Source organism: Bos taurus, chromosome 1, assembly GCF_002263795.3.
Source record: "Bos taurus isolate L1 Dominette 01449 registration number 42190680 breed Hereford chromosome 1, ARS-UCD2.0, whole genome shotgun sequence".
In the NCBI taxonomy this organism is placed as follows: domain Eukaryota; kingdom Metazoa; phylum Chordata; class Mammalia; order Artiodactyla; family Bovidae; genus Bos; species Bos taurus.
Window position 1 is genome coordinate 130,916,898 of NC_037328.1, and position 19,014 is coordinate 130,935,911.

At 42.1% G+C, this 19,014-nt stretch overlaps 1 protein-coding gene across 5 annotated transcripts in view; it reads right to left on the reverse strand.

Moving 5' to 3' along the window:
• The window catches only part of ARMC8 (armadillo repeat containing 8), a 109,134-nt gene extending 95,026 nt beyond the window's left edge, over positions 1–14,108 (reverse strand). For 4 of the 5 annotated variants that reach the window (XM_005201885.5, XM_024991103.2, XM_024991095.2 and 1 more), the window contains exon 1: positions 13,826–14,108. Coding sequence is in view for 4 of the 5 variants with exons in the window: in XM_024991103.2 (XP_024846871.1) it covers positions 13,826–13,870 (45 nt within the window). In the remaining variant the exon portion in view is untranslated. The remainder of the gene's footprint in view (positions 1–13,825) is intronic. The other variant, NM_001046458.2, reaches the window with a different exon arrangement.
• Positions 14,109–19,014: the final 4,906 nt, after the last annotated feature.

The window sequence follows — 19,014 nt, forward strand, 5'->3', positions numbered from 1 at the left end:
TCACAATTATTCATTTTAAAGTCCAAGAAAACTTGATGTGTTTGTGCACGCATGTGTGCTAAGACCCTTCACTCGTGTCCGACTCTTTGCGACCCTATGGACTGTAGCCGGCCAGGCTCGTCTGTCCATGGGATTCTCCAGGGAAGAATCCTGGAGTGGGTTGCCATGCCCTTCCCCAGGGGATCTTCCCAACCCCAGGGATCGAACCAGTGTCTCTTAGGTCTCCTGCATTGGCAGGTGAGTTCTTTACCATTAGCACCACCTGGGAAGTCCCTGATGTGTTTGTATAGTATCACTAAAGAGATCCGGGCTGTCACAATCCAGAACATCAGAAATCTGGTACTTTGAAATTTTACTCAACTGTGCTTTACTATCAAATCATATGTCACCCCTTCCCCATGTTTTGACTGTGTTCTGGTGAGATAAAGTCACAATATCCTAAATACTGCCTCATTGCTGCTTGAAGAGTTCTAGTGACACTGTATTTCTCTGCCATAATTTCACCATTAAAGAAAACTAACTGCTGGAGAATTTTTTTCCCTAATATTGATGGGGTAAAATTTACCTCCCTCTGAAACAGGACAAAAAAGGATAATATCAACAGTTCAGTTCAGTTCAGTTGCTCAGTGGTGCCCGACTCTTTGCGACCGCATGAACTGCAGCACACCAGGCCTCCCTGTCTTTCACCAACTCCCAGAGTTTACTCAAACTCACGTCCATCGAGTAGGTGATGCCATCCAACCATCTCATCCTCTGTCGTCCCCTTCTCCTCCCGCCTTCAATCTGTCCCAGTATCAGGGTCTTTTCAAATAAGTCAGTTCTTCGAATCAGGTGGCCAAAGTATTGGAGTTTCAGCTCCAATCAACAAAGACTGACCTTTTCCTTGCAGCTATCATACCCTCCTGTGTATTAAAAAATTCCCACCTGCCTCCAAAAGGAAGAAAAATTAGAAGAAAATGCCTAAGTAAACTCAAAATTTCGTACATATTTTGGTTTTTCTTTTACTTTTCTGTATTCTAGTAAACTTTTAGCCTGATTTGACTCAATCAGGTTCTCATTCAATTTTTGCAGACCTATCACATAGTATTTTTTAAACTACTTTTATCTTTACTTTTTAAAAAATCATGGGATTCATTCTTTGGTGATTCTAGAAGTTTGAAGCATCCTCCCTCCCAAAATTCACCAAAGCCCTTCTTTTCTGCAGTCTCTAGCAACTTTCAAAGTTTATAAAATGGCACTTGAGTCTGGCCAGATCCCATCTGCATAGAATATAACGTACTTATGACAACCAAAATTCCTAGAATTTAATCTGTTTCAATCTCATAAACACAATCATGAAAATACTTAAATATGTAATTGTTAACTTAACCTACTTGGATAAGAGGCAGCCTGCTGCTGCTGCTGCTGCTATGTTGCTTCAGCTGTGTCCGACTCTGTGCAATCCCATAGATGGAAACCAACCAGGCTCCCTCTTAGTAAATGATTAAGACTGAAAATCAGATTTTACATGTTAAAAGAACTTATTTTAAAATAATTAGCAAATAAGTCAGTACTCACAGAAAGTCTGCAAATAAAATACTAAAATGTAAGGTCGTGCACACAAAAAATATTTTTCTAATTACATGTTTGGAAACCTGACTCTGACACTTTATAGATGATAGTATATGACAGTGGACAGGTCAACCTCTCTGGTTCTCAGTTTTTCCCAATAAGAAAGTGACTAGGACAAACTAAAGACTGTCTGCAAGCTTCTTTCACACCAAGACTCCATAATTTTACTCACACAAAGAGGATTCTTTTTCACAACAGGAAAATCAGATGACAGTTTAAAAGAAATATGAAGAACAGCCTCTACTTTTTCTGTGAAAGTGAAGTCACTTAGTCGTGTCCGACTCTTTGTGACCCCATGGACTGTAGCCTACCAGGCTCCTCCATCCATGGGATTTTCCAGGCAAGAGTACTGGAGTGGGGTGCCATTTCCTTCTCTCCTGCATTGTAGGCAGACGCTTTACCGTCTGAGCTACCAAAAAAGCCCACTTTTTCTGTAGTGAGTTTCTAATGTAATAAAATATTATTACAGCTCTTGCTGTAATAGGTGGTCTGAAGAACTGGAAGCAATTTAACATGCATACTGCAATGTTTATCTTTTTAAAGTATGGTACAAATCACAAACAGCTATTTGAACAGCTCAGTTCAGTTCAGTCGCTCAGTCGTGTCCAACTCTGTGACCCCATGGACTCCAGTACACCAGGCTTCCCTACCCATCACCAACTCCCAGAGCTTACTCAAACTCATGTCCATTGAGTCGGTGATGCCACCCAACCATCTCATCCTCTGTTGTCCCCTTCTCCTCCCGCCTTCAATCTTTCCCAGCATCAGGGTCTTTTCTAGTGAGTCAGTTCTTTGTACCAGGTGGCCAAAGTACTGGAGTTTCAGCTTCAGCATCAGTCCTTCCAATGAATATTTAGGACTGATTTCCTCAGGATGAACTGGTTGGATCTCCATGCAGTCCAAGGGACTCTCAAGAGTCTTCTTCAACACCACAGTTCAAAAGTATCAATTCTTCAGCACTCAGCTTTCTTTACATATTTGAGTCTAGATGATTTTTAAGATTCCTTCTCACTATTAAATTATATTCATTTACTCTTCAATGTAGACAAAAATGTCTGAAGACTGAGGGCCAAAAAGAGATCCCTCTGGATAGAATAAATGAATCATGTGAGGATTTATGGTGCCAAACAGGAGAATCTGAAGTTCAAGGGAGCAAGAACCTTCTCATTGGAGTGACAAGGGTTGTGAGGAGTTTTACAGAGATTGAGACATTCTCTAGGTTGGCAAAGGTTTATTTAGATGCCTTCTAAAATGTTAAGATAGCCCAGGAAATCCACTAGGGTGCACTGAAATGCTGACTTCTCAATCCTGACATAACAGAATGAGGCTACTCAGACATGGGTGTGATATTGTCCTAGACCATAAAAATAGTTTGAATTATTCTTCAAGACTACAGTCATGTAATGACGTAGAGATCCAGGGTACCATCTTTCATGGTACACCTCAGAAGTGACACAGTCCAGACAGGCTACCTGTCTCCTTATTTAAAAAAGGGGGGAAAAAGGGCTTTCTTTGTTTCAGTTTTAGAGGCAGTAAATACCTTTGCCTTGGAGGTATCCATGGTGCTTGACCCATACTCAGTCTGTCTCTTCCAGCAATTGGTGTGTTAACTTTTGGATCATAGTACCACTCAGGATCTACCTGACCATCATCCACATTGAGGTCTGTGACTATTATGCCAATATCATGGGCCACTTGTAATTTCAATCTATTCCACTTTGCCTGTGTCCAGGCCTTACTTACGGAGAAGGCGATGGCACCCCACTCCAGTACTCTTGCCTGGAAAATCCCATGGACGGAGAAGCCTAGTAGGCTGCAGTCCATGGGGTCGCGAAGAGTCGGACACGACTGAGCGACTTCACTTTCACTTTTATGCATTGGAGAAGGAAATGGCAACTCACTCCAGTGTTCATGCCTAGAGAATCCCAGGGACGGGGGAGCCTGGTGGGCTGCTGTCTACGGGGTCGCACAGAGTCGGACACGACTGAAGTGACTTAGCAGCAGCAGCAACAGACCTTACTTTGTCCTACTGAAATTTCTCACTTAGCTCTGTCTCCCAGGTCTGCTACATCATCTGCTACAACAAAGTCCTTTCTGTAGATACAGTACACCTTGGGGAAGATCACTGGTATATTCTGGGAAAAAGATTATAGTTCTTCAGAGCCAAGTCTCCCACATGGTACCTTACATGACTTTTAAAACCTTGTATTATAATTTGTTACCATTCTAAAATTATTTTAGATGAGTTTTAAATTCTGTGATATGTTTTTCTGACTGACTGGAATGAATAAAGAATAGGAACTGTTAACTCAAGATTTTTGTGTGGGTTTCAGGGAATTCATGAGCCTCTTGAAATTATGTGATTCTTTAGGCAGATGCATGTTTTTCTGGGGAAGATGGTGTTGAGCCTCTTAAACCTAAAAGGCTAGGATCCACAGATCAATGTACTGATGATTCCCAATAATAATCATCTCCCCAGGTGTAAGCACTAGACCTTTACGTATGTTCAATCACTCAATCATGTCCAACTCTTCATGACCACATGAACTGTAGCCTGCCAAGCTCATCTGTCCACAGAATTTTCCCAGCAAGAATATTGGACTTGGTTGCCATTTTCTTCTCCAGGGAATCTTTCCAACCCAGGGATCAAACCCATGTCTCCTGCATGGCCTGCATTGGGAGGCAGATTCTTTACCACTGTGCCACCTGGAAAGCCCATTAGACCTTTATCAGTTCAGTTCCGTCGCTCAGTCATGTCCAACTCTTTGCGACTCCATGAACTGCAGCATGCCAGGCCTCCCTGTCCATCACCAACTCCCGGAGTTCACTCAAACTCACGTCCATTGAGTAGGTGATGCCATCCAGCCATCTCATCCTCTGTCGTTCCCTTCTCCTCCTGCCCCCAATCCCTCCCAGCATCAGAGTCTTTACCAATGAGTCAACTCTTCACATGAGGTGGCCAAAGTACTGGAGTTTCAGCTTTAGCATCATTCCTTCCAAAGAAATCCCAGGGCTGATCTCCTTCAGAATGGACTAACGGTTGGATCTCCTGGCAGTCCAAGGCACTCTCAAGAGTCTTCTTCAACACCACAGTTCAAAAGCATCAATTCTTCAGCGCTCAGCTTTCTTCACAGTCCAACTCTCACATCTATACGTGACTACTGGAAAAACCATAGCCTTGACTAGACAGACTTTTGTTGGCAAAGTAATGTCTCTGCTTTTGAATATGTTATCTAGGTTGGTCATAACTTTCCTTCCAAGGAGTAAGCATCCTTTAATTTCATGGCTGTAATCATAAACCTTTATATCTGTAGTTTAATAAAGAATGGGTTAACCAAAAAGTTCATTCAGGTTTTCCATTCCTGAATGAACTTTTTGGTCAGCCTAGTATATTCAGTCTTTCTTCCAGTTCCTGGCACAAAGCTCCTGAAAGTCTTGAAAAGTTTCCTGCGTTATATGAGTATCTTTACTTATTCATAAGGCATCCCTTTCAAGAGCTTATGCTAATAAATAATCAGGCTGGGGCCCTAGACAGCCTCAAGTTGGGACTGGTTACCAGAAAGACCAAGTGATTAGAGGGCTGGAACTTTCAGTCCCAGCCACCAACCTCTGGGAAATGGAAGAGAGGGAGGCTGGAGATTAAAGCTCTATAAACATTCCTAAATAAAATGTGATGAGTTTCCAGGTAGGTGAATGGATCCACAGGCCAGGAAGATTTTGCACCCCAGTTCCACAGGGACAGAAGTTCCTGAACTTGGGACCTTTCTAGATCTTGACCTATGTACCTCTTCACCTGGCTATTCATCTATCCTTTAAAATAAACTGGTAAACATAAGTAAATGTTTTGCTGAGTTTTGTGAACCATTCTGACAAATAACTGAATCCAAGAAGGGAGTAGTACAATCCCTTGATTATATCTGGTCAGTCAGAGGACAGGATAACAATGTGGACTTGCAACTGCTGTCTGAAGCAGGGTCAGTCTTACAGGACTTAACCTGTGGAATCAAATACTATTTTCAAGTAAACAGTATCAGAACTGAGCTAAACTGTAGGGCACCCAGCTGATATCCACAGAGGACTAGAGAAAACTGCCTGGTGCTGTGGAAAACATTCCAGAATATCCAACTGCCTATTGGACACCTCTAAATGAATTTCCAGAAAACGCAGCATGTCCAAAATGAAACTCATTTTTCTTCCTTATTCCTCTAACACAGGCTTCCCTGGTAGCTCAGCTGGTAAAGAATCTGCCTACAGTGCAGGAGACCCTGGTTCGATTCCTAGGTTGGGACGATCTGCTGGAAAAGGGATAGGCTACCCATTCCAGTATTCTTGGGCTTCCCCGGTGACTCAGCTGGCAAAGAATTCATCTGTAATGTGGGAGACCTGGGTTTGATCCCTGGGTTGGGAAGATTCCCTGGAGAAGGGAACAGCTACTCACTGCAGTATTCTGGCTTCCATGGACTGTATAGTCTATGGGGTTGCAAAGAGTCGGATGAGACTGAGAGAGTTTCACTTTCACTTTCGTCTAACATGTTCTGCTTCTAATCCTCACCATATCAGTAGAGGATACCACCTAGATATAAAGCTAAAAATCTTGCCAATCATACTTGACCATGATTATGACTCTCCTTTTCTTCATTCCCCTTATTCAATCAGTCATGTCTTACAACTTATTGAAAGCCTAATAAATTCTTCCTGAAACAAAAGAATTGTGTAGTCTGTAATCATTTTGCAGGTGGTAAAGACTTCCAAATATTAATAGATTCTACAGGCTGGAATCTGAACTTTTCATTTTTAATAGAAAGCACAACTCTGTCTCATCATTCCCCTCCCCCAATAACTTTTTTATGACTATACCAGAGAATGCAGCTAATTCTTTATTCTTCTGAGTTTATGAAATGAGATCAAAACAGTTTTCTTTTACCGAAGTGACAAGTGGGAGCTGTTTCTGCAAAACAGCTCTTATTTGGAATACTTTTCATTCCTATCTAAACAGTCCTAAGGATCACAGCACTACTGCTCAGTGAGGGTAGGTGTTCTCCAATTTCCAGATAATAACAGAAATCCCCCTTTGTCAATAATTCCATACCTTTACTTAGAAGCCAACACGATACACAGCACTGCAAAACAACTGTCGAAATCAAAAAGATAAAAATCAAAGTAACTGAAATTCCTGGCTCTTGGCACTACTTTAAAAATTCTTGGTAAGAATGGGAGGAAATAAGACCAGATCTCCAAGTGAAACTGGAAGACCCTACCTAATTCTTGATAAAGCATAAATGACTTCTTGACCATTTGATGTCTGAATTCAGGTGGCAATCTTTCCTTAAAAAGATAGCAAGATGTCCAGAAACATACAATGAGCATCTTCTGTTCTTCACACATTCCCATTAAAGATTAGGAAGTTCATACTGATTTTCTTTTAGCACCAACTCCTGACATACCCTGTCTTCACAGGTGTTTTGTAGAGTAAACAAAGAGAAAACTTTAAAATGAGCTTACGAGATTTTACTTTGCATTTGCTACTAAAAACCAAGAGAGACCAAATTCATACTTATAGGATGGTTGGGCTTAACTTCACAGAAAAGAACAACTTTTTAAAACTCTTGTCAGTTGTCCATGTAAAAAAGTAAATCACTATGCACTTTAAGACCAACTAATGTTTATAATCGTCAAGAACAGAACAAAATCAAGGAATATCCAGACTTGGAACATCCTATACAGTTCAAATAGCTGCTTGTCAAATAGGCATAATGGCACTGGAAAAAGAATGTAAGGAAGGTCTTAGCTGTCTCTGCAGCCTACAGTATGATTCAAAGGTATTTTATCATTTTGTCTCTCAAACCATTACAAAGTGACCAAAGTGTAATCATCCTCTTAACGGGGTCTTTCAAAAAGCATAAATTTTCATTTTAAGTCCAGTTATCAATTAAAAAAAAAACGGATCATGCTTTTGATGTTATATCTAAGAATTTGTTACCAAACCCAAGGTTCTGGAAATTTTCTGTTTATTCTAGAAGTTTTATTTTATATTTTACAATTAAATCTATGATCCATTTTGAATTAATTTCTGGTGTGAAATTGAGATCAAAGTTCATTTTCTAAACTATGTTTAAGAGGATGAAAAGATAAGCTACACGCTGGGAGAAAATATTCTTGAAGTATCTATCTGACCAAGTACTCATATCTAGAATATACAAAGAACTTTCAAAACCCTACGGTCAAAAACCAAATAGTCCAATTAGAAAGTGTGCAAAAGGACATGAAAAAATACTTCACTAAAATATTTTATTCATATTTCAATAAAATACAAATGGCAAGTAATGAAAATATTACTAAAAATGTATATTAAGACCATGATGAGATATCACTATACATCTATTAGAACAGCTAAAATAAAAACTAATGCCAAATGCTAGTGATCATACAAAGAAACTGGGTCTTTCCTATGTTACTGGTGGGAATGTAAAATGGTACAGTCACTCTGGAAAAGTTTGTCAGTTTAAGAACTAAACATACATTGACCACAGAACCTAAAATTGCACTACTGGGCATTTATCTCAGAGATACAAAAAGTTATGTCCACGGAAAAGCCTGTACCTGTTTGTTCATTGCAGGCTTTAACAGCCAAAAACTGCAACAACCGAAATTTCTAATAGGAGAACAGTTAAGCAAACTATCTTTCAGACATCCATATCATAAATCCATATCATGGGATACTACTCAGCAATTAAAAGGAAGAAACTATTGACACAGCTACAACAGCTTAGATGGATCTCCAGGGCATTATGCTGAACGACAAAACCCAATCTCAAAAGGTCACATGCCATATGACTCCACTTATGTAACACTATAGAAAAATGACAAAACCATAGAGATGGAGAAGAGATTAATTGTTGCCCAGAGTTAGAGATACCGGGTGTGGGGGAGTAGGAAGGTGTGACTGTAAAAAAGTAGCATGAGGGAGATCTTAACCATGTTGTTACACAAATATACACATGTGATAACATGATAGAGAGGTACATACATATTTATACCAATAATGGTTATGTGGTTTTGATATTATATAATAGTTAAATAAAATGTGACCAAAAGGGGGAACTGGGCATAGTATACATAACGATCTCTTTGTACTTTCTTTGCAACTTCCTGTGAATCTGTAGCTATCTCAAAATAAAAACTTTTAAAAAATGCAATCAATGTAAAATCACCCAAAGTTTGGGAAAATGTATAAATGTGTTGAAAACAGTGACACTGTAATGCTAAATGCAAACGAAAGAGGGATAGGGTGATCATGGCTATGACCAAGAAAGACACCTGGAGATTTCCTCCAATTCCTCCAAATACACAGTTCAATCAAATATTTATTGAGAATCTAGCATACAAAAAACATAGTGTTATAAAGAGTGAAAGTGTGTTAGTGGCTCAGTTGTGTCCAACTCTTTGCCACCACATTGACTGTAGCCTGCCAGGTTCCTTTGTGCAGGTTCTCCAGGCAAGAATACTGGAGTGCCATGCCCTCCTCCAGGGGATCTTCCCCACCCAGGGATCGAACCTGGGTGTCCAGCATTGCCTTCAGATTCTTCACTGTCTGAGACACCAGGGAAGATCTATAAAGAGTAGCTAGATTAAAAAGAAGGAAAGGTCCAACATTTACCTCTGAATTACTTTACTCTCTAAGAAGATAAAACAGAATAATTACTAAAAGCCTCAGGGCCTCTGCAACACAAGTTTCCTTTGCCTGGAATCAGTTCAGTTCAGTTGCTTAGTCATGTCCAACTCTTTATGACCCCGTGGACTGCAGCACACCAGGCCTCCCTGTCCATCACCAATTCCCGGAGCTTACTCAAACTCATGTCCGTCGAGTCGGTGATGCCATCCAACCATCGCATCCTCTGTCACCCCCTTCCCTTCACTCTTTCCCAGCATCAGGGTCTTTTCTAATGGATCAGTTCTTTGCATCAGGTGGCCAAAGTACTGGAGTTTCAGCTTCAGCATCAGTCCTGCCAATGAATATTCAGGACTCATTTCCTTTAGAATTGACTGGTTTGATCTCCTTGCTGTCCAAGGGACTCTCAAGAGTTTCTCCAATACCACAGTTTAAAAGCATCAATTATTCAACACTCAGCTTTCTTTATAGTCCAACTCTCACATCCATACATGACTACTGGAAAAACCATAGTTTTGACTAGACAACCTTTGTTGGCAAAGTAATGTCTCTGCTTTTTAATATGCTGTCTCGGTTGGTCATAGCTTTTCTTCAAAGAAACAAGTGTCTTTTAATTTCATGGCTGTCACCATCTGCAGTGATTCTGGAGCCCAAGAAAATAAAATTTGTCACTGTTTCCATTGTTTTCCCATCTATTCATCATAAAGTAATCTTAGTTTTTTGAATGTTGAGTTTTAAGCCAACTCTTTCACTCTCTTTCACTTTCATCAAGAGCCTCTTTAGCTCTTCTTTGCTTTCTGCCATAAAGTGAAAGTCACTCAGTCATGTCTGACACTTTATGACCCCATGACATAGAATTCTCCAGGCCAGAATACTGGAGTGGGTAGCCTTTCCTTTCTCCAGGGGATCTTCCCAACCCAGAGATCGAACCCAGGTCTCCAGCATTGCAGGCGGATTCTTTACCAGCTGAGCCACAAGGGAAGCCCAAGAATACTGGGTGGGTAGCCTATCCCTTCTCCAGTGGATCTTCCCAACCCGGGAATTGAACCTGGGTCTCCTGCATTGCAGGTGGATTCTTTACCAACTGAGCTATCAGGGAGGTGATGTCATCTGCATATCTGAGGTTATTGATATTTCTCCTGGCAATCTTGATTCCAGCTTGATTTCAATCTTAATTTCAGCTGGATTCCAGCTTGCCTGGAATGCTCTTGTTTTTCTAGTTAGTTCTTACTTGTCCTTGAACTATTAGCTCATTGTCACTCCTTCAGGGAAACCTTTCCTAGCTCACTGACCTCTATATTTGAACACATTCCTCTATTACATGCTGGTACAGCATCCTGTATTTTTCATTCATAACACTAATCATCGTTCACAAAGACCTCTGTGACATTTTGATCTATGACATCTCTCCCCCATTAGACTCATCTCCAAGAAGGCAGAGACAGTCTGTGCAGTTCACCACTGTATTCTCAAACCCAATGCCATGCTCGGCAAATGACAAAAGCTCAAAATATGTTACATATAAAGCTAGAATTCATGTGTGCAAATGGGCAGGCAGACAAGGGCTGCTGAGGTTTGTAAGAATCCGAGATCACTCTAACTTGAGAAAGCCATTTTATATGGGATAGGAGGTTCATGCAGAGGATAAAGAATCTTATATCCAAAGCTGAATAGGAATAGCATCCTTTCATCAACAGGAATCCACTGAAGAATTGAAACAAGGAAACTGTGTGTCCTGTGTGCTAGGAAAATTAATGTGGAGAACTGGACTACTAGAGGCAGTAAAAACTATTAGAGGCAGTAAAATAAACGGCAAGGAACTGTGGTAATGCAGGCATAAAATGATGAGGTCCTGAAAGAGAAGACGGTCACAGGAACAGACAGATGTGCAAAACACTGAGAATGAAGAGCCAAAAGAACTTAAGGACTGATTAGCTTCAGGGGCATGAAAGAGGGAAGAGTCAAAGATGATTCAAGCGGTTTAATGGTGAGTGATCCATGAAAGACAGTATCATTAACAGAAATGGGAAGTCAGGACTAAGTTCTCTTAGGAGAAGGAATGTGCTTTGTTGGAAGTGATGGCTAACATCCACACAACTGAACACATGAGATCAGATGGAGGACAGTCAAGGCTGACAATGTAGATGTGTGAGTTGACTACAGGTAACGTTTAGAATGAATGAGATCTCTCAGAGAGGTTGTGGTTAGTCGCTCAGTTATGTCTGACTCTTTGTGACCCCATGGACTGTATCCCACCAGGCTCCTCTGTCTATGGAATTCTCCAGGCAAGAATATTGGAGTGGGTTGCCATTCCCTTCTCCAGGGGATCTTCCCAACCCAGGGATCGAACCCAGGTCTCATGCATTGCAAGTAGATTTCTTTACCATCTGAGCCACCAGAGAGGAGAAGATATAAAGGGCCTTGAAGGGAAATTCTCTAAACCATTTGATCTGCCCCTGGTGTGAATTATGTTTTTCAAGCTATGGAGTCATTCAGACCAGTGAGTTCCCTGAGGGTATAGCTGAGCTCAATCGTGCATTCCCTAAAGCATACATTAAACAGTGTTGTACACAGCTTGTGCAAAATAAGTAGCCTATTAAAGGGGTCAATTATTTTCAAGATAATTTTTGATTATTAATTCCTGTTCCATCTGCATTTTGTATTTCAAAAAGTGGTGCCCTAGGTAGAACTTTGAAAGATCCAGGCTTCAGTTGAAATTATTATTATCAATAAGGCTAGACAGCTTAAATCATTTATCCAAAGCTCTGATTTCCCAAGGCTCCAGAACTGATGAACTGAAAGACCAGACCCTGAGACTCTGAAAACCTTAAAACAACAACAATAACAACAACAACAAAAATAACAGGTGGTTGGAGGTGGAGGGGAAGAGAGGCCCAGTGAGACTGGGGCTAAAGCAAATCCCAACTAGAAGTACAGAACACTCTTCAAGAAGTTTTTGCACAAAGTTTAATAGGAAATATTACTAAGGGAGTGAAAACAAAACAAAACAAAAAATTCAACTGTACGCTACATGAGTTGAAAACGTACAAAAATAAAGACGCTTCAAGTGAAGTTAAGGATAAATGAGAATAATTAAAGGGAATTGAGAAAAGCGACTTAAAAACAACAGCATAATGATGGAAAAGTCATTGGCCTGTTCGCCCATAAAATGTTCCTAGGTGTCAGTCAGAGGTGTGGTAACTGAATTTAAATTCAATGCTTAGGTGAACATTATTTCCCCAGTCACAGTTAAAAATTTTTAAAAAGGGATTACTAAAATGGATCAGAGAAAATATTTCTGTACGGCTTCCCTCCTTACAAAAAAATTATCAAGGTAGAATATACCACAATTCTGTAACTGCAACAATGCTCTAACTGCAACAATGCTCTAACTGCAACAATGTTCTAACTGCAACAATGCTCTAAAGCGAATTGTTGCAAACGTGCTAACTGCTAAGATAGGTGAGTGTGTTTATGGGAGAAGTCACCGAAGAGAAAAGAAACCAGTTGAAGCCACAGACTCACGGAACCTGACAAGTCATCTACAATCCAGCCACCCTCTCAACATCGGATTGACTTCCACGACAAATCTAAAAGATGGTCAACCAATCTTTGCCGGCTGGTTTCCAACTACAACAAATGGGCCTCTGGTAAACTGACTTTTCTCAGTTGCACAGCTCTCATTTGTTGCAAAACCCTTCTAAGGTACCTTCTAGTAACTTTCAACCCTGGTCCTGGTTCTCTCAAGAGCAACACAGTACACGATGAAAGTCGCGTTCTGGTTTTATTTTTAAACTTCAACAAGCAAACTAGGTTTGCTTTCTGGTATGTCAATACATTCCTTTTTTTAAACATTTGACTCCCCTTGAAGGAAAAAGGAATGCCAGGCACAGGTTCCTTCAGACTCACAGGGCTGAGACCTCCACAGCAGAGCGGAGAAAGGGAGCTTAAAGAACTACACACACTAGGAGACGTTGCAACTGATATGAAATCCCCGTTGCCAAGAAGCAAGCAGCTCCAGCCCGTGACCAGGTGCTGGGAAGAGATAGAAGCCACACAGATCTGGCGTGGTAGCTCCAAGCCTGTGGGGGCCAAGAACCCTCTATCTCTTTTTGCCACAGCGGCCGGGGGGAGGGGTGGCTAAGTGGGCACTCATCTCCAGGTCAGCGGCAAGCCCGGCGCCTCACGGAGCAGAGTGCTCGGCCCCGGGGAACCGGCATCGCTAAGAGGAGGGCTCGGTGAAACAACTGGCAAAGCCCAAGCCGCGCCGCTGGGCCAGCTGCCCGTATGCCCAACCACCCCGCCCGCCGGACGCCGTCCTGAGAACCGGCACCGGTGAGCGCTCCGGGAGTTGGAGACGTCTCGAGCTCGGCTGGGATCCAGTCTATCCCGCCCGCCCACCCTCTCTCACTCCCCGGCCCAGAGCTGAGCCAGAGGCCACCCCAAGGGGTGGTGCCCAAGAGGCAGACGGCGTTGGTGGTGAATGGCGCGGGCTGGGCCCGAGCTCCCGCGCGGGCAAGCGAGCGGCTGCGGCGGGTCACTCACCGAGAGGACGCTCATGCGGATTGGGGTCTCCAACAGGCACGCCATCTTGAGCCTTCCCACCCGGCTGCAGCCGGCGCCGGCGCGGGGGCCGGCACTTTCGACAGCCTACTACTGGGCCAACCACAGGTACCTCTGCAGAAAGTCAGGCAGGTAAACGAGAACAGACCACCCTCTAGACACCGCTGAACTATGGCCAAAGCCCGCAGAGGGACGAGCAATGGGAAACCGCGCCAGGGGCCTCCTTACGAATCGTCCTCTCAGAAACGGCAGCTACTCTCAGCCTGGGTTAGAGATGGGCAGCAGTTCCCGCATGCGCAAAGAAGACCTGCCGCCCCACCTGCGGCTCGCGGAGGGAGGAGCGTCAGGGGCGGAGTCGGGAGCCTCATAGATTGATTCGTTACAATTTCTTGAGTTCCCGTTCTCATTATTCCAAAAGACTGGTGTGTGGAGCCACCTACATAATTTGAAGTTCACTTTCGCATTCATTATCTCACTCCTTCTTTGCACCAAACTCCTAGCGTCGTTATTATCTCCATCTTACAGAAGGAGAAACTGTGATCCCAGAGCCAAGTGTTCTGCCACCAGTAAGAGTATTTCACGATCCGACGCTGAAGGGTGAGCTGTTTCAGCATTTTCCGACTCTTTATTCTAGTGTAAAGAATAGATACTCTAGAGCCAGAACGCCTGAATTTATTCCTTGCTGTTTCACAGAGCTGCATTACCTGGGCATCTCCCATGCTTCAGTTTCCTCCTGTGTCAAATAAAGGGTTAGAAGAATGGAAAATGTAAAGCTCTTATAACATGCCTGAGACATAGAAAGCGCTGTATATGTGTTAGCGTTTCTCGAGCCTCTGAGTCAAGTAGAAAAAAAAAAAAAAATGGGGGCAAGAATCTGACTAATTCACACTACCGCTCTGATCGTTGAAGCCAAATAAAAATATGCTTCTAATTCTATTTTCTGACTGACGAGTTCAGCTCTCTCATTCCATTTGTGTGGTTGTGTATATATGTGGACAAAGCTGCTCTGGATTTGGCTGAACAGGTTTCAACTCCATGCTGTTCGCAACCAGCGAGGTTTTCACAGCATGATTGCAATGAACCTATTATATTACTCGTCCTTATGCCATTGCTGAAGACACTCCCTAACGCAGGCTGGTATTACCTCTCCCCTGGACTAGGATAATAGCCTTCCCATGGAGGTTGTAGCTCTAGCGTAGCTTTCACTTTGCTCCTCACTGTTTTCCTATCTTATCCCTGTATTTGGTTTCCAAATTTATTGTGGTACTAATCATTCTTGCTTGTGGGCCAGTGTTCCCTCACTGTTGACCTTCTAGAAAGCAGGGATTTCATTTTAGGTTTTCTTCCTGCCGCAACACTATTCCCCAAATTTCATTACCCTGCATACCACCCACACAATGTTTGCCAATCTGCACCCAGGTATTATTCCCTCAATGTTTTTCTTTAAAACCAATTTCAACTCATTAATTTTAGCCTCATCCTAAACCATAAGGCTCTGAAAAGTCAAGTATATTTTTAGTCTAGTACACATTAACATAATAACTACAAAAATGTTTAAATGTCCATCATGTATCACCTAGGACCATATCATATACCACTACAAACCACAAAAGAGCAGATCATAGCCCTCGTACAGAGCGTGCCTGCTAAGCTACTTCAGTCGTGTCCAACTGTGCGACTTTATGGACTGTAGGCTGCCAGGCTCCTCTGTCCACAGGATTCTTCAGGCAAGAAAACCATGCCCTCCTCCAGGTGGCTTAGTTTGGGCACTCCCAAAGGTAGATCTTGGGGACAATGATTTGGGTGCAGCTAGTTTATTTAGAAAGGGTTTCCATGGAACAGAATTGATGGATCAGCAAGAGTGGGACAAGAAAGAAGAAAAAGTCGGTGTAAGGGTCCATTGTTGAAGTCACTGCTTATTCCTTAAGGACCCCTGAAAAACTTATAGCATGCCTCCAATCCTGGATAGCCATCGTGAGGTTGGAGCATTAATGCACCACTCCCATCCTGTACTAAGAGTTTCCCACAGCTTTTAATTCTCTACCCTCCTGGATTGTACTTCTGCATAGAACAGAGAGGGCTTCCCTAACCTGATGTAGAAAAGCAGAATGTGAAGGCTCACATTTAGGGTAGAATGCAGAGAACATTTCCCTAATGGGTCAGCTGTAAAGAATCCACCTGCAGTGCAGGAGATGAAGGAGTCATAGGTTTGATCCCTGGGTCGGGGAGTTCCTCTGGAGGAGGGCCTGACAACCCACTCCAGTATTCTTGCCTGGAGAATCCCATGGTCAGAGGAGGCTGGTGGGTTACAGTCCATGGGGTCACAAAGAGTTGGACATGACTGAAGCTGCATGCATGCATTTAGATAGCATACATCTAAACTTGCAATAGAACCCTCATTACAACTGTGGCTAAAATCAAAGCATCCAGGCTTTTCTGTTTTATTTCCAGAATATGACACGACTGTTTTACAGGAAGGAAGTATTGATTAGCAAAGCCCTAAGCTCTGAGATCAGGCATCCCATTTCTAGTCCAAATTTTGCTAATAAATAATCTTAAGTGAGAGGAGAAGGGGATGACAGAGGATGAGATGGTTGGATGGCATCACCAACTCAATGGACATGAGTTTGAGTAAGCTCTGGGAGTTGGTGATGGACAGGAAAGCCTGGCATGCTGCAGTCCACGGGGCCATAGTCAGACATGACTAAGCAATTGAACTGAGCTGAAGTGAATCATAAGTACATCCTTCAAACCTAAATAATGAGTAGAAATTGAGGGGTAATTTAAAAAATTTGTTTCAGCCTCCATGGAACAGCAACAACAAAACAGTTAACTTTGGGAACAGCCACACAGACTCCTCAACACACAGGAATGAAATTTCAGCCCATCCTTCCCTTTCTCAAAGCAGTATTAATTTATGAAAAAAATCACAACAAAGTGTGAGTTTAATAAAGAAAAAGTAGGAATACACAACAGAAAATAAGGGTGGCTCAGCTGGTAAAGCATCCTCCTGCAATGCAGGAGACCCTGGTTCGATTCCTGGGTCAGGAAGTTCCCCTGGAGAAGGGATAGGCTACCCACTCCAGTATTCTTGGGTTTCCCAGGTGACTCAGATGGTAAAGAATCTGCTCGCAATGCGGTTTGATCTTTGGGTTGGGAAGATACCCTGGAGGAGGGCATGGCAACCCACTCCAGTATTCTTGCCTGGAGAATCCCCCAGGGACAGAGAAACTTGGTGGGCTACAGTCCATGGGGTCAGAAAGAGTTGGACATGACTGAGTAACTAAGAACAACACAGCAGGAAAGAAATCTGAAAAGTATTTATAAATGTCTAAAGGGAATTGCCAGGGTAGAGAAATAAAGCCATATTTTTGAAAGTAGAAGCATGTGAAAAGAAAAAAAATGTGAAAGAAAAAAAATAATAAGGAAAGCTTATGGTGTAGAAAGACCTTTCCTCATAGCTCAGCTGGTAAAGAATCTGCCTGTAATCCAGGAGACCTGGGTTCAATTCCTGGGTTGGGAAGGTCCCCTGGAGAAGGAAATGGCAACCCACTCCGGTATTCTTGCCTGGAGAATCCCGTGGACAGAGGAGCCTGGCAGGCTACAGTCCATGGGGCTGCAAGAGTTGGACATGACTTAGCAACTAAACAAAAAAGGAATGATCCCAAAAGGAATTTAGAGGACCCTTTAAAAGATTTGAAAATAGAAGCGATTTCTTAAATCAATTAAAAAGAAAAAAATGGACTAACAGTGGTACAGAGGAGATATAGTTTGGTTCAACAGACACTAACTGTGGGTTTACTTGGCACACATTGTCCTAGGGATTCAAAGTGAATAAAGATGTGGCTCCTGCCTTCAAGCAGACAGGAAAAGAGTGAGTCTCTGAGAGGTTCAATACTTTGCTCTCTAATACATAGTCCTCTGTGACCCAATAGGACTCTCCCACATGGGATTACAGAGCACTTAAGCAAGCAACCAATTAAAGAAAATCGACAAGAGCTTTGCAATGAGAAATACTGCATCCATAATTCAGGTGTTTGGAGGATGTAAAATATGTATACACATAAAGCAGAATTGAATAAAAAAGTCTCTTAATAGAAACAGCAGTAAAGTAGAAAGTGCACTTTTTGTTTTTTATGTATTTATTTGGTTGTGCTGGGTCTTAGTTGTGGCATGTGGAACCTTTTAGGTGTGGCCCATGGGATCTTGTTCCCTAGCCACAGATTAAACCCAGGCCCCCTGCACTGGGAGCACAGTCTTAGCCACTGGACAATCAGGGAAGTCCACAAAATGCACTTTTTATAACTAGGTAACTGCTATGGCTGGATTTCAACTTACAAATTTAGAAGAAATGATGAATTTGAAAACCACTCTTTTGACAACCATAGGAGTTCTAATTGAGGCAAGAATCAATGAATGCTCAAACTAATTGGGAGAAATATGATGAGAAACAGAACCTCCCCACAAGTTACTAATGACAGTAGATAAACGATAGATGGGCTTCCCTGGTGGCTCAGATGGTAAAGCATCTGCCTGCAGTGCAGGAAACCTGGGTTCGATCCCTGGGTTGGGAAGATCCCCTGGCGAAGGAAATAGCAACCCACTCCAGTACTCTTGCCTGGAAAATTCCATGTACTGAGGAGCCTGGTAGGCTACAGTCCATGGGGTTGCAAAGAGTCGGACATGACTGATCAACTTCACTTTCAAACTTGATAGATACCACTTTATTATAGTGATTATAATTAATAATACCACTAGTGGGATAAATAGACATCCCATGGTATTATTCACTGAAAAGGATATAACATCAGTTCTGTGGTATTCCTGCCAACATCAGACAAACCTTGAGGGACATACAATAAAATAACACATCTACATCCTTCAAAACTGGCATGAAAGACAAGAAAAGCTGAACAACTGTTAGAGGTTAAAGGAAACTAAAGTGACATGACACTTACTAAATGCAATTTGTGTTCTAGGATTGAATCCTGAAAAAAATAAAATTCCCCTCTTGCTACATAGCACATAAATGGGAACACTGGCTAGGTGGGAACAAATTCTGTGGATGAGGTATTGTTAATGTACTGATTTTGATAACTGTACTGTTATAAGAAAATATCTTTGTTCTTAGAAAACACAGAGTGAAGAATTAAAGTGTAAAAATGGAGTCA